This window comes from Myotis daubentonii, chromosome 5 (assembly GCF_963259705.1).
Source record: "Myotis daubentonii chromosome 5, mMyoDau2.1, whole genome shotgun sequence".
Lineage (NCBI taxonomy): Eukaryota > Metazoa > Chordata > Mammalia > Chiroptera > Vespertilionidae > Myotis > Myotis daubentonii.
This window is the reverse complement of record NC_081844.1, coordinates 42,669,018-42,694,033: the sequence shown is the minus strand read 5'-3', so window position 1 is coordinate 42,694,033 and position 25,016 is coordinate 42,669,018. Positions and strand designations below refer to the sequence as shown.

The 25,016-nt window shown below is 40.0% G+C and overlaps 1 protein-coding gene across 4 annotated transcripts in view; it reads left to right on the top strand.

Moving 5' to 3' along the window:
* The first annotated feature begins 6,868 nt into the window (after positions 1-6,868).
* The window catches only part of CLCN3 (chloride voltage-gated channel 3), a 91,086-nt gene continuing 72,938 nt past the window's right edge, over positions 6,869-25,016 (top strand). Inside the window, exons 1-2 of one of the 4 annotated variants that reach the window (XM_059697651.1) lie at positions 6,869-7,394; positions 21,277-21,452. In XM_059697651.1, the coding sequence (XP_059553634.1) occupies positions 21,293-21,452 (160 nt within the window). In that variant the 5' untranslated portion in view covers positions 6,869-7,394; positions 21,277-21,292. The remainder of the gene's footprint in view (positions 7,395-21,276; positions 21,453-25,016) is intronic. The other 3 variants (XM_059697649.1, XM_059697652.1, XM_059697653.1) reach the window with 3 other exon arrangements.

Here is a 25,016-nt window from a genome sequence, read left to right as displayed (position 1 = left end):
TTATGGAGAAAAGCTAGTTATGCAAGAACCATTTATTATATGTGATTTCCTTTTCCACTAATTTGAAATGTAAACTTTATCATACATTAAGTTCACTATTTGTTTTTTTATCTACTAATGGATTTCTCTTTCATTTATCACTTTGTCAATTAAAAAAAGAAAAGGTGCCCTTACTAGTGTGGCTCAGTTGGTTGGAGCACTGTCCCATACACTGAAAGGTGGTCGGTTTGACCCCCTGTCAGGGAACATATGGGAAGCAACTGATTGATGTTTTTCTCTCTCCCTCCCTCTATCTAAAATAAATTTTTTTTAAAAAAAGAAAAAGTGTGTTTTTATAATCAAGAAATACTATAACAATATTTTCCATTCTGAAAAAGAAATGCCAACACTAAAATAATTTTTAAAATTTTAATAATTATATTCTTATATATTAAAGATGGTTAAAGTTATACTTGTGGGCCTCTTTTCTGGTAGAAAATAAATAGAAATTCCTTAAATCTTTATTAATAGTGCTTTATACTATCACAAGTGGAAAGGGACTAGCTATATAACTAACGTGTTCTACTAGAGATTTTACAGAAATATATTGTTCTTTATTCACAATGGATTGAACACTATGCAAATTATATGGATGGGCATATTCAAAACATATAGGTATTGTTATTCCTTCTTTCCAGAAAGCAGGCAGCAAGATTAAACAAATTAGAGGATAACAAATTTAAGCAAATAGTTAGTGGTAGATTTACAATTTAATACTTTCCCTTTGTTAAGTTATTAAAAGACCACATGTTTGTGTAGGTGTATGTATTTTATCAAACTATCCTGAAATAGAAGCAATCTTCTGCGATTGAAGAAAAGAAGTCTTTAAACTTTAAATATGAGAAATTGCATGCTCTAAAATCCAGATCTCTTGCAGACATGTAATACATACAAAAAAAGAAAAAAAGTGTCTTTACATTTAGGACTCTATCTCTCTACATTCTAACATCTTCGATTTTAAGCCAATTCCTAAAAGCCTATTCTGTCTAACTTTATGTAGTTTGAAGTAATCATTAGCTATATATAGCTTGGATTTGAACTGTAGCTTGGATCTTAATCAGGTAAGCCTACTTCAATATGCAAAGATAAAGGAGTTATCTAATTAGTTCTTCAGTTTCTGGCTTTCTGGGTTGGGTCACCTGCAAGAGCTCATGGAAGAGTCAGCTATCTAAAGAGAGAGATAGATCATAACCTATTTTTAGGAAGAATAAAGTAAAACATTGAGTCCTTAGCTGTACAGAGCCTGAAAAAGGAGTCACCTCATGAGACTGAACTGAGGATGTACTTGGTTGAAATGACTGAGAGTCTTATCAAGTTCCAACGAGACTTAGTTTTCTAGGAAAGAATCACATGAACCTGGAAGATTATTTGCAACGTCAACGGCTTCAAATGTAATCAGGAGTACAAATCTTTTCAATATAATTTCACATTCTTTCTCAGGGAAAAAGGCAAAGAACAAGGAAAGGTCATTTTCAATTATTCCCCTGATGCTGGCGGAATCAGGAGGAAATTCCAGACGAGAACCATATCACTATTTTCCTGGTAGAACATCTTAATCCCTTTTCACTCCCTCTTGTCAATGTGTATGAAACATAAGTAATAAAGTCAAAGTTCTTTTTCTGAAACACAAACACATGAAATAGATCTATACATACAGGTTTATTCGTTTCTCTGATTTTCTGTAGAACTGTGTTGTTGTTTTTTCACGTATTTTTTCAGCTAGTATAGGAAACAAACCTACTTCTAGGTTTTTTACTTCAAAGAAAATTTACAGCAACTTGACTGGGGTCAGGGAATAAGAATCTGCACACCCCCCACTGGGGATCAAGCCCGCAACATGTGCCCTGAACGGGAATCAAACTGTGACCTCCTGGTTCATAGGTCAAAGCTCAACCACTGAGCCAAGCCAGCCGGACCAGAGGGCTTTTAAAAATGCATATAACCCCTGTAATCAAAAGATAATTTATGCAACTTATAGTAGGCAGAATAATGGCCACTCAAAGATATCCCAGCCCCCACCCCCATCTCTGGAATCTGTATATATGTTAGGTACATGGCAAGGGGGGAATTAAAGTTGCTAATCAACTGACCTTAAAATAGTGAGATAATTCTGGATTATCCAGGTGAGTTCAATGTAATCACAAGGGTCCTTAAAAGTAAGAGTTCAAAATGGTAGGATCTGAGGACTCAAGCCCTAGCTGGTTTGGTTCAACGGATAGAGCACAGCCCATGGACTAAAAGGTCCTGGGTTTGATTCCGGTCAAGGGCACATGCCTGGGTTGGGGGCTCGATCCCCGGTAGGGGGCGTGCAGGAGGCAGCCAATCAATGATTCTCTCTCATCATTAATGTTTCTATCTCCCTCTCCCTCTCCCTTCCTTTCTGAAATCAATAAAAATATATTTAAAAAAACACAACTCAACCCACTATAACTTGATTTGAAGATGGAGGAAGGGGGCGATGAGCCAAGATGAGGCCTCTAGAAGCTGCAAAAGTCACAGAAACAGATTCACCCCTAGGACTTCTAGAAGGAAACACAACTCTGCCAACACCTTGATTTTAGCCAGTGAGATTTGTGTTGGAAATCTAACCTGAAGATCTCTAAAAGAATGCATTTTTTGCTGTTTTAAGCCACTAAATTTATGGGCTACTAATACAAATGCCTATCCTCTTAAGGTCCCAGGAGCAGAGTGTGGAGATCAGGTTGACTGGTATATATTTTTGTAATGTGTGGGAAAAGCCCACCGCAGGATGTGTAAAAACTCCTTATTGGGTATTATTTCAGCCCTAGGAAACCCCTTCTTTATCACCCCCCTCCAAGTAAAGGATCTGTAAGAACCCCAGTGAACAGGATCCTTTCTGGAACACTTGCTGAGAGGGAATGAGATTCGGCTGGAAGTGCTTATATTAGGGCACATAAGAAAATGTTCAAAGGATCTAGCTGTACTCCTTACTATCTGAAACATCCAAGTCTGTTGAAGAGGTTTAACACCACCAGATTCTCTAACAAAAATACCAGGGGAGTTACAGAGAAAGTTCTTCCTCAGATGGAATCTATTGTCTTATCACCAAGCTATCACAGAGCACTTTGTTTAAATAGATTGTCCCATGTCTAATGTAGTGGTTCTGACTGAGTCCTGCTCATTAACTGGGAACACAGTGGGGCCTTGACTTACCAGTGTCCCGACTAACGAGTTTTTTGAGATACCAGCTGTCTCTGGGCTGATTTTTTGCATTGAGTTGACAGAGTAATTTGAGTTCACGAGCTCCTTAACGAGCTCGGTCTCGGAATGAATTAAACTCGTGAGTCAAGGCCCCACTGTAATTAGAAATATGCTCACTCAGGCCCAAACTTGGAACAATTAAAACAGAATTTCTGAGAGTGGGGCCCACGCTCCGGTTTTTTTGTTTTGTTTGTTTTTGGTTTTGTGAAGCTCCCTAGACAGTTCTGATGCATAGTTAAGGTTGAGAACTCCTGACAAAATGGTTGTGTATGTCAGAAACAATTGATTTTAAAATAAGCAAGTTCTCATGAAGGAATAAGGCAGTGCACAACATTACAGATCCAAATGTATACTAATAAGTAGACTTGTTCTTGCTCACTTATAAGATTCTTGAGATAATCCCCATGTAGGAACTAATACACTACCATAAAAGGATTTATGATTTATTTATAAAAGGATCACAGAAAGCACAGATAATTGATTAACAGACTGTGACTATTGTCTCCCATTCTCAGAGTCTATGTGCCTCTTTCCAAAATTAGGCTATACATCGGCAGTGAGAGAAGAAAATATATGTCTGTAAAATCTCTTGTGAACAATTCCATTTAGTTTAGAAAAGTTTTTGCTTCTTTTTCAACATTGTTTTCTTAAAAAATAATCTAAGAAACTTGTTCAACAGTTTCCAAGTAAAATAAAATAATATTGTGCTTGGAATTACGACGACTCTGCTAAATCTACCTTGATAAAAGTAATGAAGCTGTCATAAGAAGTTTGACTGCATCATCACCATGGACATAATACCAGGTCTGAAGCCCAGGACTGTATTGTTTGAGAATACTCAATTCTTCCCTGGAAAAAAAATAAATAGAATCGACAAAACTCATGTGTTAAGCATGGATAAGTTAAATATCTGTGAGACATAGTAGACAGATAAAGTTAGTAGGGCATATACTTGTGAACATAGAAAATGCTGAAATGACTAAGAGATGCCTAATATTCTTGAGGCACTAAACATACAAGAGGCACTAATATTCATTAAATATTATATATTTCTTTATAATTAAGGAATATAATTAAACTAAATATTCATGGGACATTCAACATTCACAGGCCTTAGTTCTGCCTCTCAGTGGTGACAATCATACTGTGTCCCACACACCCTGCTCAAGAAGTGCAAAACCTGCACTTGCTCAACAGGTTACTTGGCAAGCTACATCTGTGGCCAGATATTCTTGCTCTGAATCTCTCCAATAGAGTCAGAGTGTATCATTGGCACCTCCCATCCTTGGTCCCTTGCTCAAACCCCAACTCTGGTCCAACTACAATTGCATCAACAGGAAGGCTAATGTGCCAACAAGAGAGACAGGACATATGAACATTGCATAATCACAGGTTTCAATTCAAATCTTCCCATCTCGTTTGTACCCTGTCGTGTATTTTCTTTCTCTTTGCTTCTCATGATGTTTCTTTCCATGACTTCTAGGATAGCTCATCTGGTAGTATATATGGAGGGTCTCAATGCATGGAGGTTATTTCTCAAAAAACATGAAGCAGGTAATATCTGGGTATTACTCAGCACTGTATGTTATAAAAAATTATTTAAAAAAAATTTTGATTGTAGAGAGGGAGAGGGAGAGATAAACATTATTCGGTTGCCTCCCATAGGTACCCAACCTGAGCATGTGGCTTGACTGGGAATGGAATTGGCAACCTTCCGGTGCATGTAACTAGCTCAACCAACTGAGCCACACCGGCCAGGGCAATACAAGATTTAAAAAAAATAAATAAATAAAATTCTTTTACCTGATATCCTATAATTTCCAAAGCTTTACACTCAAAAGAATGTCTCTCTTTGAGTGTACATTTTCCTGGCAACAAGAAACAGGATCCCTAATTTTGGCAGGTTCTAAGATATGTCCTTAGAAGGCCTTTTAATCTTTAGGCTTTCCAAATAAATTAGATTAACAGTTTTTAGAATATTTATTATAGTGGGTATAGTTTATTTTAATTGCAAGAAGCTGAATATTTTGATCCTGGAAAGATCACTTGAAAGGCCCTCTGATTACTGTACTTACTGGATGACTAGACCTCATTGTTCCAGGATTAGTAGCAAGAACTTTTGGTGTTTTTTGCCAACTTGTTTAAGTGGCCTAACCTGAGATTCAGAGTTAGGGAAACCTACTGTGTAAACCCCTGTATTTTATGTGAGGCTAGTGACAGGGAAGGGCAAAGGGGGTTCTGAAATAAAGTTACACTGAGAAAAACCGGATTTATGGGTTGGTGGTGGTCCTGAATCAGAAAGTGAACGTGAATTGAGTGACCTGAATCTGCGAGGTTATCAGCGAGTGGAAACAGATGAGCTGAAAAAGCGAGTGCTCAAGCCTCTTATGGCATAAAAACCCTCTTGGGTGAGGGTATCACAAAGGAGATTTCCTTTTCTCAACCCCCGCCCCCCCAAAAAAACCACCCCCCAAAACACCCCTCACCCCCAAACCACTTCCTATAATGGGGAAGAAAGGGGCACATTTTCATCACCTGTGGCAGGTGACTGTGCATTTGAGAACAGTGACTCCACCTTCCTTTCTACTACTTTTTGAACTGGAATACCTACAACTATTACCTTATGCCTGCCCAACCACTATTATTTTAGGGGTGTTGGGAGCAGATTAACTTGGCCCCTTAGTTTCACAGGGAATAATGATATTCTGATTGTGTTGCAGACATTGTTAGTCTTAGCAGATGCATGTAAAAGTACACAGGGTTAAGGTAGCATAATGTCTGCATCCTACTTTCACATGCTTCAGGGGGGAAAAAAATACCCCCAAATATAGATGACACAAACAGAATTTTTGAATCTAGGTGACTGATCCTGTCATACCCACGATGAAAACCCTTCAAGATCATATTCAGTTGTTATGTGCAAGTTGAATTTACACTTGAAAACATAATTCTTATCTATTTTCTCCGAAATACGTAATTTGCAAGCACTGTTTCTGAAAATGCATAATGGCTAAATTCGGGCTATCGGTTTTCTTTCCATGCATGTCAGGCACATCACCGGCGAGGCGACCCCATTGCACAGGGATCCCTGCCTGTGACCTACACGCACAGGCAGCACGGGCTGCTGGTCTCCATTCAAAGGCCCACATGTCGCTCGATCTAAGTGCGAATTAAGCGCTTGTCCGCGGCGGCTTTTGCTTTTCAGTTCTGGGACCGACGTTCGCCGGCGCTTCACGCGCAGCTCCGAGGCACGTCGCCGCTGTGGAAGCCGAGCTTCGCGAGGACGCGGGGGCAAGGCGCCCGTCTGCGGCCTTCGGAGACGGCTTCTCCGGCGACCGCCTCCATCCCTCCCCGAGGTCAGCAGCGGGGCAAACAGCAAAGTCAGAGTGACGCGCAGGAAGGGCTCCATACCCTGCGCGGCCCCGCAGTGCCCGCCAGCACGCCCGCTCCCTCTCCCGGCGCCCCGCCCCTCCCCTCCTCGCCCCGCCCACTACTCCCTCATTGCCCAATAGGCGCCGACGCGGCTACGATCGTGGCCGGAGGAGGAGCTGTTGGGGCGGCCGGACGCTGAACGGCCGTTCACGTCGACGCGGTGACGTCACGCGTCGACGCACCTGTCGGGCGCTCCGGATTCCTGCTGCTTTTCTTCCCCTTCCGTGGGTCAGGGACTGTCTGGTCCGCAGCCTGCAGCTCCTTTTCCGTAGTCAACATTCGCCCGGGACCGCGTGTGGAGGAAGGAGGGTGTGGTGGATTGAAAGCCATTCTACTTCGTTCCCGAGTTAGACCTTTGGGTGTAGTGGTAGTCTCTTAAGAGGGAAGTGATGCTGGAGATTTTTATTTCTAATTGTGGGTAGAGAAACAGGTTGACTCTAGGGCCCAAAGCAAGCGGGTTTAACTTAATTGCTGTTCCCGTGTTGGAAGGAGGACCCAGATAAAAGTCCCCCCCGGCAGAATTTCCGTAGCCTCGTCTGTAGAAAAGGCCAGGTGTCTTCAATTGCGGTCGTTTGGGTTGTGTTAAGCTTCACCAGGCGGAGCTCCCAGGGTTTAGCTAGGTTTTCGGTTGGAAACAGATGCAGAATCCTAAGGCAGCGCAGGAAACGGCCACCGGTTTTGCTATGCCTCTGAGCTGCAAGGTGAGTTGCATTCTGTGAGTGAACATTTGTGAGCTGCCCTGTTCACGGGTTTTGGGTCAACTTGGACACCAGGGCTGTCATCTTGGTTTATCGTATAATAGATTTACCTGCATAATGTTAAATCCACCCTAATTAGATGTGTACCCTCGAACAGTCTGTAAGATTTCACCTGTTTTGTCCAGGAAACGTCGAAGGATTTTTGAATAGAATGGAAGTAGTTTCCAGGAAAAGATGAAATTGGAACTCCGAGAGTGGGATTTACTTTCGCTAAATTTGCCCACATTTAAAGTAAATACCGGTTTATTTTTCTTTTTAGTTTAGGTTTATGTGTATATCAAGACGCAGTTTGTGTGTATATATAAAAGGTTGGAGTTTTGATCTTAAACTTGGACCAGAAGCTTCCTGAGACTCTCAAATTAATTTTGCATATGCTTTATTTGTATAGCATTTTAAAACTGGAGCACATAGAAGGTAATATACATACACACTATGCGTATTTGTTAGAATTGAATCAACAGTGACTATATCTTTTTTTTTTTTTTTTTGGAATTCAAAAGTTCAATTTTGTGAACTATAAACTTTCTATGCAATTCAGTTACTGCACCATCATTGTGGCTTGTGTCATTGATTGTTGAATCTTCCCAGAAAGGCTCTTCTTTTCATCTCCAAAAGTTAATGTAGCAGATTTGTTTCTTGATGAGGTCTTCATGGGAGTAATTTAACTGATGTCAGTTTTATGTGCCTTTGTGAGTAACTAGAAAATACTATGTAGCTCAAGAGTACATAAAGGAGTTAAAATGCTAATGTATATATTGTTGACTTTCATCGTAAAAGCTGCTGCTTGCATAGAATGGCTAGAAAAACAAGTATGATCTACAGAGAGTTTCTCAGATTGAGTATGCTGTTATAACCTCTGGTTAATAGAAACAGCCATGGTTGGCAGAATGTATGACAAATTTCATTCCACATTCTACCTCCCACACACTTCAAAGACTTTTTTTTTTTTATGGCATAGCTTACATACAATATCATTTTTTTCAGTGATTCTACATTGGTATTCCTTATGTGATCCCCACATGTCTATGTCTAATAACTCAAAAAGACTTTCTTTGTTTGAAAAAAGGGTCAAATGATTTTAAGAAGATGAATGTTTAGTACGTAGATCGTTACTTGGAAATTGTTGTAGCATGTGTTTTCAATCATGTTACTCATTAGGAATGTAAATATTTGACCAGGTTTTGCATACATATAGTTCAGAGGAAACAGAGTCGCTGAGGTTATGATCTTGTTAGTAAATTGGCTATTTTCCAGGTCATGTTGGTGGTAGGCTTTCCATTTCCTGTTGTGACAATGTTGGTAATAATTTTCAGACCGCTCAGGAAGTGATCTCTGTGGTGGGTAAGATATCAAAGCAGTATTCTGTGGGTTTTGGCCACTATGACTACTTTGAAGAACTTTCAGCTCAGTTTCTAGTCAAACTTATCAGCAGTGATCTAAAACATATAATATGACATAATAAGTGTTAATATTTATTGAGTGAATTCTGTGATTCAGGGTCTTTCCTAAGTAGTTTTTGTAGATTATCTCAATTCTCACACCAACTCCATGAAGTAGGTACTTTCCAGTGTTCCTATTATACAGATGTGGAAACTGAGGCATATAGAATTTAATTAATTTTCCCAAGGCCTCAGTAAGTGTCAGAACTGAGACTGAAGCCTGGCATAATTTCAGAGCTCTTGCTCGAAATGCAGGTAGGACTAATTAAAATCCTAGAAGAAGAAAAAGGATAGGAGGGATGGCCTGATAGGTCCATTGCTTTTTCCAATTATAAAAGTGATGTAAAATTATAGAAACTCTGGAAAATCTTTTTTTTTTCTTTGAAACTCCCATTCTACTATAATAAACTGTTTTGCCATTTTTTTACATGAACATTCACATGTGTATATGAACATTGCAGCAATGATTCATTTTGATTCTTAAAGATAAATGTTCCTGCCCTGGCTGGTTTGGCTCGGTGGATAGAGCGTTGGCATGCAGACTGAAGGGTCCCAGGTTTGATTTCAGTCAAGGGCATGTACCTTGGTTGCGGGCACATCCCCAGTAGGGGGTGTGTAGGAGGCAGCTGATTGATGTTTCTCATTGATGTTTCTAACTCTATCCCTCTCTCTTCCTCTCTGTAAAAAATCAATAAAATATATTTCTTAAAAAAAGATAAATGTTCCTTAGTTAAGTACAAAATGGAGGATGAACCCATGTGGGGAAACTGCCTAATTGCATTGCTGAAATATGGAGAGATTTAATCTGCAACTTTGACTTGAACAAAGTTAAATAAATATGTTTCTTGACCTTAGGGGAAGTAGTTGATAGTTTGTCTTGTAAAATCATGAAAATTACTTGGTTTTCAAAGTGTAAGCCTTCCATAGCATCTTTTTGTTGGATTTTTGTTTACCTTTATTTGTTGTTATAGTCTGAGCCTTATATTTGTGTGTGTTTTTCCTTTTAAAATAATCTAGCATTTAACTTTTTAATGACTAAAATTTTTATGAATCTAGGACATTTTCTTCAGAGCTGACAGGTTACTTCCCTTAGCAGTTATCCATGCATACTTTTTTGAAGAAAAATGTATATGGCATCGCAATTCAGGCATCTGGCTAACAGGATAAAATATCAAAGTAGTATTACTTTTGAGAGTAGTCAGTTTCTTGTCAGATGTTATATGGGTTGACAATTTGCATCAGAATAAATTCTTGCTACTGTGATGTTCCAATCTTAGTTTCATGATGTTATATGGGATTGAGGGGTCATTCCTGGGTAAAATAAACTCGAGACACTTCGCATAAATTTTGATTATAAAGTTAATTTTTACTAGTTTTTTTTTTTTTTTCAAGAACCTTACTTATGCTGTTAGCCATTATAATTCTAGATGGGGATATGCTTTATCACCCATGCTTATTTGACCATGAAACCTTTTACTGGACTTGTGTTCTGTGCACATACTCATCTGCAGATATATTGTTGCCTTCTTGGCTCCATAGCTTAACTCATGCCAATAATTTTGATTCAGTTAACCTCTTCTCTCATCTCTGCCCCATAAAATCCTACTTACCTTTTAAGGTCCAACTCATATGTGTCTCTTCCAAAGAAGGCTTCTCATCCTCAGATACAGTGGAATGTGGTCTTTTCTCTGACCTCTTAGAACAGTTCTTCTGTCCTCTGTGACATCTGTCATGTATTGCCTTTTATTATGTAGATATATAGTAATTTATGGAAAATATTACATCCCTTTTGAGGACAGTATATAAAGTAATTTATACTGAAGGTTACTGAAAGCCGCAAACCCTATACAAATATACCATTAATCAATAAAAATTGTTTATATTTTGTACAATTTCTGGTATATTAGTAGCTGTTCTATAAACAGAGAATGAATAAATTATGGTTTAAATTTATTGTCATATTTTTATATTTGACCTGTACTTAGCACATACATTTCTTGAAATACTTACATGAAAATGCTTCTTACATATAGTCAGTTTCACTTCCCTGCCATCATTGCTCTTGAGACTTTTATCCATCTCTTTAGTTGCAGACATTTGGAATTGCCATGTTGGGGTGGATGGGTGGTGTGGATTTTAATTTCTTTCACTCAGATTGTGCATACTTTTCTGTCAGTTTACTAGCCAGCAAGATACCTTTGACATTTATTCATGGTCCTCAGTTCTGACTGGTCTTCTTTATGAGTGAGACAAAATTTTGTTGGAAGCTATGAAAAATTAGTGTACCACGTCAGGCTGTTAGCCACTTAGCCACCCATTTCCAAGGTCTTTCTATTTCTGTGCTCTACCCCCAACCCCCATTCTGGTGGTGTACTGCTTTGTGTTTGCAGTTTGGGAACTTAGATTACATTCCCTTCATTGTAGTATAACCTTGAATAGGTTGTATAATTCTGCAATTGAAAAGAACATTCTGGTCTTGAGGCCTGTAAGCTGTAGGAGAAAAACATTTGTTTCTTTCAGCAATTTTGAATGAATTAGTCAGGTCAGAAAGTTAGCAGATACCTTAGATTTCTTCTTCACCGTTCCCACATTTTAGTTAACACATCCTCTTAAATATTTCTCAAAATGCGTTCTACTCTTCCATATTGGTCTTATTTCAGTACTAGAGGCCCGGTGCATGACATTGGTGCACTGGGGAGGGGGCGGGGTCCCTCAGCCCAGCCTGCACCATCTCGCAGCTCAGGACCCCTCGGGGTCCTTAGTGCTGCCACAGAGGCGAGAAAGGCTCCCACCACCGCCGCCTGGTGAGGCTCCAGTCACAAGGGCATGTTCAGTTCCAGTCAAGGGCATGTACCTCAGTTGCAGGCTTAATTTCCAGCTCCCATTCAAGATGCTCCCCATCTGTGAGCCCAGCTTCTGGCTGAGCGGTGCTCCCCCTGTGGGAACACACTGACCACCAGGGGGCAACTCCTGCATTGAGCATCTGCCCCTTGGTGGTCAGTGTGTGTCATAGCGACCAGTCGTTCCGCCATTCAGTCAATTTGCATATTAGCCTTTTATTATATTGGATGCCCTCACTATCTTATGTTTAGAACTAGAGGCCCAGTGCATGAAATTCATGCACTGGTAGGGTTCCTAGGCCTGGCTGGCAATCAGGGCCGATTGGGGCCTCCCTTCCCACCGCTGCTGCTGCTGGCTGGGGCCTTCCTTCCCCTGGCTGCTGGCTGCCAGCTGGGGCCTTCCTTCATTTTGCGCCACCCCCTAGTGGTCAGCGCATACCATAGTGAGCAGTCGAACCCCCGGTCATTTGAACTCCCGGGGGGACAATTTGCATATTAGCCTTTTATTATATAGGAGGATTGTTCAATGGTGTACTAGAATAAGGGTTACCTAACTTTTCTCCTTATCTTTAGTCCTTCAGTCTCTTGCCCTTCTAATCTGTCTTCCACACTGCTGCTAGAATTGGTCTGCTAAAATTTATATCTGATCATGTGGTTTCTTTTTTAAAACTCTTAGTGGTTTCCCATGTGTATAATGAGTAAATAAGTTCCTTAGCATGACATGAGCCCCTTCTTTTTTGTTTGTTTGTTAATCCTCATCCAAGGATATGTTTTCCATTGATTTTTAGAGAGGTTAAAGGGAGGGGGAGAGACAGAGAGAAACATCGATGGGAGAGAGGCACATTGATTGGTTGCCTCTTGCAGGCATCCTGAATGGGGGCTGGAAATTAAGCCTGCAACCGAGGTACATGCCCTTGACTGGAACTGAACTCATGACCCTTCAGTCCAAAGGCTGATGCCAAACCAGCTAGGGCAACCCTTCCTTTTTGATCTGGCCTGTGTTTACCTCTCCAGCCACTCTTTAGTTTCCTCCCTCTTCTCTTCTATAAGCTACCCAAGGAGATTTTGTTATGATACTGCCCAGTTTTTGCACTTTTTTGTGTGTGCCTGCATTGACTTTTAATCTTACATACTTACCCTAGTTAACTCATCCTAATCATTCAATGCTCAGCTGAAATTTTCCCTCTGTTACTAAGTGTTCACAGATTTTCCCAGGCAGCATGCTTGTTCCTTTTTAGTGTTAAATACCTTGTATATACCTCTCCTGTGGTACTTATCATATCATACTATAGTTATTTGTATGTCTTTCACCTTCACTGCCTTGAGAATAGAGACCATATTTATTACCCCAGCACCTGGTTTTGTACCTGGTATATGCTAGCTGCTGAGTAAATGGTTGCTGAATGAATTAATAAATGACTCTGATCCCTGGCCAGTTTGGCTCCATTGTTTTGGCGTTATCCTGTGCACCAAAAGGTTGCTGGTTTGATTCCTGGTCAGGGCACGTGCCTGGGTTGTAGGTTCGATGCCCGGTAGGGAGCGTGCAGGAGGCAGCCGGTTGATGTTGTGCTGTCAGATTGATGTTTCTCTCTTCTCCCTTCCTCTTTTTCTCTCTAAAAATTAATAAACTATTCTTAAAAAAAAAAACAACCACAAAAATAACACTGAAAATTAACTTTGGCTACTAGATACATGGTACATGGTGATCCTGTAAACTCATATAGGGAGAGTAGGAGGACTGGCAAGTTTGGGGCAAATATGTGTTCACTTTGGGTCTTGCTGAATTTGAGTTCTTATATAGCATCAAAGTAGAGATGTGCCATTCATTTGTTATACACTTGTTATTCATTCATACTATGAATATTAATTGACCCAGATTTTGTAACTGTAGACAGGAGTATTCTAAAATGTATATGAAAAGGTAAAGTAACCTGAATAGCTTATATAGTTTTGAAAAATAAGAATCAAGTATGAGAAATCAATCTATCCAATTTCAAGACTTAAGGAGAAGTGTATGTTCCCAGCAGAGGGAGCAATAAAGGCACTGAAGCAGGAGACAGGAAAGAGCTGCTAGGACTGAGAGGAAGAAGATTATGAGTCAAGAGCACTTGCAAGAAGTACACGAACAAAAAATGAAGCTGGAGAACTAGGCAGAGGCCAGACTGTATAGGGCTTTGCCCGCCATATTTGAGTTTGTCTGCTAAGGGTGGTGAGAAATGATTGAGACTAATCTAATTCATGGAGTTGGGAGAGATGACTGGTCAGATTTGCTTTTAGAAAAGACTATGCTGGCTGCCATGTAGAGATGAGGTTAGAAGAGGTGAAAGTGATTTTACATAGATCATTTAAGAACTTACTGCAATAAACCAGGCTTTTTATCCTTGAAGATTTTCATTGGTTATTGCTATAATCTTCATAAATGCAAAAATATATTTGCAAGCTATTATCTATTATAATGTTTTGAATATATTTCTGATAATTAAAAAGGAAAGGTGACTGTAGCATTGTTTTCATATATTTTTAATATGCAGAATTTCAGTTGCTGTATTATGATTTAAATATTCTTTTGTGGGCAAGCCTGGGAATTAAGTTTAGAACCTAAAAAGGTTTAACACTGGTGTCCATATTGCTTCTTTATGTTTCCTTTATTGCTGAGACTGACCAACAGCCCCTGAACGATGGATGAGCAGATTACTCACAGTTTGACTGTGAAAGAGAGGGCTAAGGGGCCCCTGGCTTTAGTAGCCAGGAAAGCCTCGATTGCCTGCCTCCTTAGCCTTTTATTGAAATTTTTAGATACAATCAATAGGGTGAGTAATCTTGGGAGGACACATGTGTTTACATTGTCCTTTAGGCAAGGGCATCCAGGGATTAAGCATAAGGATTCCAGTAAACACCTGGGGGTCTGCACATGCACAGACTTGTTTGGAAAGGAATAATTAGGGGAGCAGCCTTTGACACTCTCCTAAGTCTCCCCTTCCAATAAACAGGGGAGGTGGCCTTCCACACACTTCCCTTTTATCTGAATGCCCTCCTTACAACTTTCCAACCAAGTCTTTTGTGCTCCCCAAAACTTTATGCTATCACTAATAGCCTGGTGCATGATATTTGTGCATGGGGGGTTGGGTGTGTGTGTGTGTGTCCCTCAGCCCAGCCTGAACCCTCTCCAATCTGGGACCCCTTGGACATCCCTCTCACAATTTGGGACCACTGGCTCCTAACCGCTCACTTGCCTGCCTGCCCGATCACCCCTAACCACTCTGCTTGCCGACCTGCTCACCCCCAACTGCCCCCCCCACCCCCAGCCAGCCTGATTGCCCCCAACTGCCCTCCCCTGCCGGCCTCATGGCCCTCAATTGCCCTCCCCTGCTGGCCTCATGGCCCCCAACAGCCCTCCCCTGCTGGCCTCATGGCCCCCAACAGCCCTCCCCTGCTGGCCTCATGGCTCCCAACTGCCCTCCCCTGCCGGACTCATGGCCCCCAACTGCCCTCCCCTGCTGGCCTCATGGCTCCCAACTGCCCTCTCCTGCCAGCCTCATGGCCCACAACTGCCAGCCCTGGCTGTTCTCCTGGAAGATCTCCCAGTCTAATTAGCATATTACCCTTTTATTAGTATAGACAGAATTTTGAATACTTTATAACAGTGATGTTCTGTAAAAAATATTTGTGCTGTAACTGCAAATCATATATGTAATTTTAAATTTCATAGGAGCCATATTATAAGGTAAAAAGGAAATGATGAGATTAATTTTAACAATATATCTTTTTAACCCAGTATATCTAAAATATTACTTCAACATGAAATCAATATAAAACTATTAATGAAATATTTGATTTTTTTTTCTTATTAAGTCTTATAAATCCAATAGATGTTTTACTTTAGAGCAGCGGTTCTCAACCTGTGGGTCACAACCCCTTTGGGGATCGAACGACCCTTTCACAGGGGTCGCCTAAGACCATCCTGCATATCAGATATTTACATTACGATTCATAACAGTAGCAACATTACAGTTATGAAGTAGCAACGAAAATAATTTTATGGTTGGGTCACAACATGAGGAACTGTATTTAAAGGGCCAGAAGGTTGAGAACCACTGCCTTAGAGCATATCTCAATTTGGACTAGCCATGTTTCAAGGCTAGTGGCTACTGAACAGACAGTGTATACAGCGCAATAGGTTTCTGGAGTAGTATTTTTTTTTTAATTGACAATTGGGGGATATTGTGGAAGGCAGAATTCTAAGATGGCCCCCAACATCTGCATCCCCTGGAATACAGATGTCTCTTCCCAGTTATTCAATCAAACATGAAGTGCTGCTTTGAAGTGATTGTGCAGATGTAAAGTCCCAAGTCAGCTGGCCTTAAATAGAGATATTACACTGGGTGAATCTGATCTAATTAGGTTAGTTTTGTTTGTTTGTTAAGTTATCAAATTATTGAAATAATAGCCCATACAGGCCTGCCTTTAATAAAGTTTTGGAACAGAGTTGGTTGGTCTTGTTATAAAGAAAGGTGTGGAGTTCTAGGTGCCTCAGAGGTGTTAGTGCAATTAAGTTTTTTAAACATAATTGAGTGAAATTGCCAGTTAACACTTACAGTTCTTGAGGGACTTTTAGGGATAAAATGGAGGAGACATGTTGGAACTTGCTGATTGAGGTCACAGTATACAGAAAACCTGTAACTAATTTTTATTTGGTGTATGTTATATGTATTAAGCCCTTCTAGTGTAATTATCACATAAAGAAGTGAAAAATAGAATGTCTGTGTTCTTTGCAAAATCTGAGTCTAAATGCTTTGATACATCAGAATTAAAATGATTCTTGAACTGTTAATTTTTTTTTTCAAAATCTTTGGTTATTTACTCAAGAGCCATAATATTTAATTTGATTGCCTCTATGGACACTGCAAAATTCTTAGTATGAATAGCTATTTTATACTACAGTGAGGCCTTGACTTACGAGTGTCCCGACTAACGAGTTTTTTGAGATAGAAGCCGTCTCTTGGCTGATTTTTTGCTTTGAGTTGCGAGCTAAAATTCGGGTTACGAGCCAGCTTCAGATACCCCACCGCTAGTTGGCGCAGCGAACGTCACAGTGAACTCCACAACATCAACCCAGCATCACGTGTCTCACTCATTCACTTTTTGATTTGACATATGAGTAATTTGAGTTACGAGCTCCCCCACGGAACGAATTAAACTCGTAAGTCAAGGTCCCACTGTATTCTACTTTAATATTTACCTTAAATATAAAAACTCTTGCTTTTTTATTTTATTTTATTTTATTTTATTTATTTATTTTTTTTATTGCTTAAAGTATTACAAAGGGTATTACATATGTATCCATTTTATCCCCCCGCCCTAGACAGTCCCCTAGCCTCCCCTATCCCCCAGTGTCTTATGTCCATTGGTTATGCTTATATGCATGCATACAAGTCCTTTAGTTGATCTCTTATCCCCCTACCTCCTGCCCCCCAACCCTCCCCGGCCTTCCCGCTGCAGTTTGACAATCTGTTTGAGGCAGCTCTGCCTCTGTATCTATTATTGTTCAAAAGTTTATAATGGTCTCTATTGTCCATGAATGAGTGAGATCATGTGGTATTTTTCCTTTATTGACTGGCTTATTTCACTTAGCATAATGCTCTCCAGTTCCATCCATGACGTTGCAAATGGTAAGAGTTCCTTCCTTCTTACAGCAGCATAGTATTCCATCGTGTAGATGTACCACAGTTTTCTAATCCATTCATCTACTGATGGGCACTTAGGCTGTTTCCAGATCTTAGCTATGGTGAATTGTGCTGCTATGAACATAGGGGTGGATATATCCTTTCTGATTGGTGTTTCTGGTTTCTTGGGATATATTCCTAGAAGTGGGATCACAGGGTCAAATGGGAGTTCCATTTTCAGTTTTTTAAGGAAACTCCATACTGTCTTCCATAGTGGCTGCACCAGTCTGCATTCCCACCAGCAGTGCACAAGTGTTCCTTTTTCTCCACATCCTCTCCAGCACTTGTCGTTTGTTGATTTGTTGATGATAGCCAGTCTGACAGGTGTGAGATGGTACCTCATTGCTGTTTTGATTTGCATCTCTCGGATGATTAGTGACTTTGAGCATGTTTTCATATGTCTCTTGGCTTTCTGAATGTCCTCTTTTGAAAGGTGTCTATTTAGGTCCTTTGCCCATTTTTTGATTGGATTGTTTATCTTCCTTTTGTTAAGTTGTATGAGTTCCCTATAAATTTTGGAGATTAGGCCCTTATCAGATATGTCATTGGCAAATATGTTTTCCCACACAGTGGGTTTTCTCGTTGTTTTGTTGATGGTTTCTTTTGCTGTGCAGAAGCTTTTTATTTTGATGTAGTCCCATTTGTTCATTTTTTCTTTAGTTTCAAGTGCCCTAGGAGCTGTATCAGTGAAGAAATTGCTTCGGCATATGTCTGAGATTTTCTTGCCTTTGGATTCTTCTAGAATTTTTATGGTATCCTGTCGTACATTTAAGTCCTTTATCCATTTTGAGTTTATTTTTGTGTATGGTGTAAGTTGGTGGTCTAGTTTCATTTTCTTGCATATATCTGTCCAATTTTCCCAACACCATTTATTGAAGAGACTATCTTGGCTCCATTGTATGTTCTTGCCTCCTTTGTAAAAACTCTTGCTTTAATTAGTACATTCTAACAAATTCAGTATGTAATAATAGGCCATCTTTGGTAGAGGTAACCATAAAACAGTAATAAAGTAGTAAAGCATTACATATTTTAAATTTTCTTTGTAATTTATGTGGTAGTTTTTAGTTGTTCTCCCTAGACCAGATTAATGCTTTTTTTTTTTTTTAATATATTTTATTGATTTTTTACAGAGAGGAAGGGAGAGGGATAGAGAGTTAGAAACATCAATGAGAGAGAAACATTGATCAGCTGCCTCCTGCACACTCCCCACTGGGATGTGCCCGCAACCGAGGTACATGCCCTTGATCGGAATCGAACCTGGGACCCCTCAGTCCGCAGGCTGACGCTCTATCCACTAAGCCAAACCGGTCAGGGCCAGATTAATGCTTTTATAGAGATTATTTGTCTATTGAAAGTCAATACATTTATGTTTTTTACTTTATTGCTTGAATAAACAATTTGACATTTATTATCCATCTATTATGTACCAGTCACTATCATATGCTGAGAATAAAGATATGTTCTCAGGAAGCTCTCAAAACTTCACCTTCTCTAAATTAGGAAATGTATGCAATAAATTTGTTTTAAAAAGTGATATTTTTTTCTAAAAAATGTATAAAAGCTTCACAAGTAATTTTTACTTATTATAGCTCTTTGAGGTTAATTTCCATGTGAGGAAGGAGAATTTATTGAGGACAAGAGATTGTCTGAAAATACTTCAGGTCTTCAGTACTAGAATTTAGCACTAAAATTGGAGTATGCTTAGTTCCATTCATCGTTTATTTTCTGTGTGTACTTACAATATGTAGTAAGTCTTGTTTTACAAGGCTTACTGGTTTTGTTATTGGTGGAAGTGGAGCTCTTGGGATACCGCGGGGAAAATAATTTCCTGAGTCCCCCACAAGAGGATGGGGTTTTGTGGAAATTTTTATTGATGATGTAAAATTAAGGGGGTTCTGCTCCAAGGTCCTGTCTCCTTCTGGCCTGCCATGGAAAACGTCAAATCACGTCTCCAGCAGGGCCAGAATTAAGGCCACTGCCAAGAATTTCTGCTCCATATTAAAGTCCAGTTCAGTCCAGCATCTGGGTAGCTTAGCTTGTGTTCCTGCTGCAGTCCATTGCTGTGGGGTCTGCATGGCCATGGACAATACAGCGGGTTGAGGGAATAGATAAGCACTCAGGGTGATTGCTGGTCACAGAGCAAGAGAGAAAAGGGGACAAGCAAGGGAGAGGGGACTTTTTGAGGATTTTTTTAAAAAAAGACTGATATTTAGGGAGAGAGTTTAGAGGAACATCGGTGTGAGAGCAAAACATCGATGGGCTGCCCCCTGCACATCCAGTCCTGGTGATCCAGCCTGCAACCTGGGCTCCCTACCAGGGATCCAGCCCTCAACCTGGCCATGTGCCCTGACCAGGAATAGAACCCCGACTTCACTGCTCATGCTTCCATCTTCCCCTTTGTTAGGTCCCTTCCCCCAATGATCTCTAGGGAATGGACCCGTGGTTCCCTGGGAAGTATGAAGCTGTAATGGTGACCAGATGACCATGGTTCCCTGGGGAGTATGAAGTTATAATGATGACCAGATAGCCATGTTTATAATGTCTGGCCTCCCCTTTGCTCTCTTCCTACTATTAATGTTAATAAACCCTAGGTAGTTGTGACAATAACATTTTTACTATTCTTAAGACTACCTTGCAAGTCTGTTGCTAATGTCTTCCAATTTGATGTTGAGCAAGTACATAGATGTATTTGAAAATTTAAACCAGCAGTAATACTATGTTTAAAGTATAGAGACTAAGAACAATGAAAATGGATGCTTATTTGGTATGATCTGCTTTGAAAAAAGGAAAATTGTTACATATTATCATAGTTTTCATGGCTGATATTTGTCTACTAGAGGCCCAGTGCACAAAAATTTGTGCACTCAGGAGGGTTCCTCAGCCCGGCCTGTTCCCTCTCGCAGTCTGGGACCCCTTGGGGAATGACCACCTGCTGGCTTAGGCCCGCTCCCCGGGGGGATTGGGCCTAAGCTGGCAGTCAGACATCCCTCTGGCAGCCCGGGGGCCCTCAGGGGATGTCCACTTGCCAGCGGGGAGCAGGCCTAAGCTGCAGTCAGACATCCTTAGCGCTTCTGAGGAGGCGGGAGAGGCTCCCACCACCACCGCTGTACTGGCAGCTGGCAGCCTGGCTCGTGGCTGAGCAGAGCTCCCCGTGTGGGAGCACACTGACCACCAGGGGGCAGCTCCTGCATTGAGCGTCTGCCCCCTGGTGGTCAGTGTGTGTCATAGTGATCAGTGATTCCCAGTGCTCTGCTGTTAGGATCAATTTGCATATTACCCTTTTATTATATAGGATGGGCTCTGAAGATTTAAATTTTAAAACGATGAAAAGAGAATGAAATTAATATTTAAAGATAGCACTTGTCCCTGCTAAAATATACAGAAGGGACAGTCTCACTTTTAGATCTGGTACTTCAGCCATTTTTTTCCTTTGACCTGTGGCCAACTATTTTGGAAATCTCTCCAGAGATAGTCTGTACATGCACAAGCAATTATATACTGTATTCACCCCACCCCCACATGTATTGTAGTATACTGTAAACACTTCTCTGTACTTTGTTCTTTAACTTAACAATTGACTTTGGAGATTGTTTTATACCCCTACCTGAAGATATTCTTCATTCTTTTTACAGCTGCATAGTGAGAATAGAATTATTTAATCATCCTTAAAGACTTCACATGACAGATGTTTAGCAGTTGTTAGAGTAAATAAACTTAGTATTTTTTTCAATACAGAGATCAGAAATTTCCTTTGTCGTGTTAAACTAGATGATTTTTATTATATGTTGGGAAAATTTTTTAACAATTTTTCCCCTTTTTTCAGGTAACCAAACAGCTCAATGGAGTCTGAGCAACTGTTCCATAGAGGCTACTATAGAAACAGCTACAACAGTATAACAAGTGCAAGTAGCGATGAGGAACTTTTAGATGGAGCAGGTGTCATTATGGACTTTCAAACTTCTGAGGATGACAATTTGTTAGATGGTGACACAGTAGTTGGTAAGTTCAGCATTGCAACTCTTAATATTTGTAGTCATGAATATCTACTAATCAGTATATGCTTGTTTTACTGAGGTTGCATATTGGGGTAACTTTTTTTAAATTGAGGTGATTCATGTAACATAGAACCACTGTTAAAGTGTACAGTTTAATGGTATTTAGCATTTTTGTAATGTGCAACTACTGCTTCTTTCTAGTTCCGAACATTTTCATTATCCCAAAGGAAAATTTGTATTTGGATAAACTTTAAAATTTAAATATAACTTAATGCAGAGATGTATACAACTGTAATTGGGGTTCTCAAATAAACACAACTAATAGGATAAATATTGATATGTAGGAAGAGATTTTTATGAGTGATTGGCTCACATGATTGTGGAGGCTGAGAAGTCCCCTGACCTGCCATCTGCAAATTGGAGGCGTAGGAATGTTGCTGGTGTAATCCTAGTCCCATTCCCAAAGGCCTGAGAACCAGGGGAACCTGCGGAGAAGTCCCAGTTTGAGTCTGAATGCCCCAGGTCCAGGAGCGCTGATGTCCAAGGGCAGAAGGAGATAGATTATATCCCAGCTCAAGCAGAGAGCAAATTCACCTTTCCTTTGCCTTTTTGGTCTATTTAGATCCTTAACTGATTTTATGATGCCCACTTTTGTTGATGAAAGCATCTTTTTTCAGTCTCCCAATTCAAATGCTAATCCCTTCTGTAATGACCTTCATAGATATATATACAGAAATAATGTTTTACCATCTATCTGGGAATCCCTTAGCTCAGTAAAATTGACGCATAAAATTAGCTATCACAACAATCATCAAATCCTAAGTGTGGAAATTGATGAATTTCTATATGAACACCTCATATAACTACCCCTGTATCAAGAAACATTATCAGGACCCCCAGAATCCTCCCTTGTTCCCCCTTCCACTTTCAAAGTAACTACTATTTTGATTTCTATTATTGTAGTTTAGTTTTGCAGATATTTTCCTTTATCTAAATGGAATTATACCACATATATATATATGGAAAAGCCCAGCAACTGAAACAGCAGAACGACCAGAACGACTGGTGGCTATGACATGCACTGTGGCAGCCAACCACCTGATCCAGGCCCTGATTGCTCACCTCTCCCCACACCCCAGCCCGGTCCTGATCGGCCCCCAACACCCTGATCTGGGGTGGGGCCAGCCAACTCTCTGTGGCCCCTCCCCCCCACAGGCCTGGCCTGATGGGCCCCCATCGGGACGGGCTGGCCAGACCCCACCTGTGCACAAATTCGTGCACTAGGCCTCTAGTATAATATATATACTTTTGGGTCTGGTGTCATTTACTTATTCTTTGAGCATCATCTATGTTGATTATATTTCCATTGCCATTTAGTATCCCATTGTGAAATATGCTCAATTTATATATTTTATGCATTCTATATTATTGATGGATATTTAATTTTTTTCTTGTATATTTTGTCTATTAATCCTATATAATAAAAGCCTAATATGCAAATCGACCGAATGGTGGAACAACCAGTCGCTATGACGCGCACTGACCACCAGGGGGCAGATGCTCAATGCAGGAGCTGCTCCCAGCCCTCACGCCCCAGGTCAACCAAGGCGGGTGTCAGTGGGGGCCCCCAGATCGCCCCACTGGTTGCCCCACAGATCAGCCCTGATCGCCGGCCAGGCCTAGGGACCCTACTCATGCACGAATTTCGTGCACTGGGCTTCTAATAAAATAATAATGCTGCTGTGAATTTTCATGTGCATGTATTTTAGTGGACATTATGTACACAGTTCTTTGGAATTTATGTCTTAGAATGGAATTCTTAGATGACAGGGTATGTGGATCTCAGTGCTATCAGATGCTGTCAGAGATAGTTCCAATGTGGTTGTAGCAAGTACATCCTACCAGTCCTGTGTGAGAGTTCCAGTTGTTCCACATCTTCAACAATACTTGATATAATCAGTTTTTAAAATTTTGGCTATTTTAGTGTAGGTGCAGTAGCCTTGAGTTTTGATTTTAATTTACGTTTGCCTGATGGCTTATGAGTTCAAGTGCCTTTTGTTTGTTCATTGGCTTTTTAGATCGCCTCTTTAGAAGTGCTTTGGTATTTTGGTATTTTTGACTAGTTTTTGAGTTCTTTATGCACTCTGATTATGAGTCCTTTGTCACATATATGCATTGCAATTTCTTCTCTTTCTGTGGTATGCCCGTTCATTCTCTTACTGGCATCTTCAGATAAGTATGTTATCGCTTTTAATGAAATCCAGTGAATCTTTTCCTCTTTTGTGTTTTTGTTTTAAGATATCTTCCCACACCTCAAGGTCATAAAGATCCTTTCCCATTTTCTTTTAGAAGTTTTATTTTTTTTGTATCTTTCACACTTAAATTTATAATCTATCTGAAATTAACTTTTATATGTGATATGAGTTAGGGGTTCAGATTCATTTTTTTCCTATATGGATAACTAGTTAACCCAACACTAGAGACTTTTTTGAAAATAATTTTGTATCTGCTAGAAGATATAAATGATTAACAGACGATCTAAAACTTTTATTCCATGTGGCAAAGTCATGATAATTTCAGCTATGATAAATTTTAAAAAAATTTTTTAAAATTGATTTGAGAAAGAGAGGGAGGAGAGGGAAGGAGAGAGGGAGAGAGAGAGAGAGAGAGAGAGAGAGAGAGAGAGAGAGAGAGAGAGAGAGAGAGAGAGAAGGGCCCTCCATCTTAAGGGCTTTTATCTGTGAACTTTTCTGGGAGAACTGAGAAAATAGTTGGGTAAATCATGTTTTATGTTGTGGTTCTAATTAAGAATTTCAGTTGAAAAAGCCTCAGTAGTTATGAGCTAAGCCTATAAAATTATAAGCTGAAGTAAATACAGAAAATTAAAGGGAGTCTATGGATCTGTTTAAACAGTTCTAAAATACTGACATTTAGAGGAAATTCCTTGGAAGAAAATATATATATTTTGTTGATTTAAGAGAGGAAGGGAGAGGGAGAGAGAGAATCATTGATTGGCTGCCTCCTGCATGCCCCCCACTGGGGATCGAGCTTGCAACCCAGGCATGTACGTTTGGCCGGAATCGAACCTAGGACCCTTCAGACTGCAGGCTGACACTCTATCCATTGAGCCAAACCAGCTAGGGCTGAAAGATTATTTTTGAATATTGATTTTTAAGAAGTTATAGCTTATTAGTTCTAATGATTTATTTATGATGGCTTTTAAGAATATTGTCATATCATTGGCAAATAGTGACAGTTTTTCTTCCTAATCTTTATAGCTTTCTCCTCCCCAGCCCCCCTTGCTTTGCTCAGCTGGCTCTAGTAAATTGTTGAATGGAAATGATGATTACAGGCATCTTTTGTCTTGTTCTGACCCTAAAGTTTCACCATTAAGTATTACCTCAGAGTTTTAAGGATGATGTTTAATCTGGACTTTGGTGTTACCTTTTATCAGATTAAATAGGCTCAACACCTATTCTTAATTAAGAATATACTATTTATAATAATAAATGGATGTTGAATTTATTATTTTCCTTCCATTTTTTGAGATGATTATCTGACTTAGTCC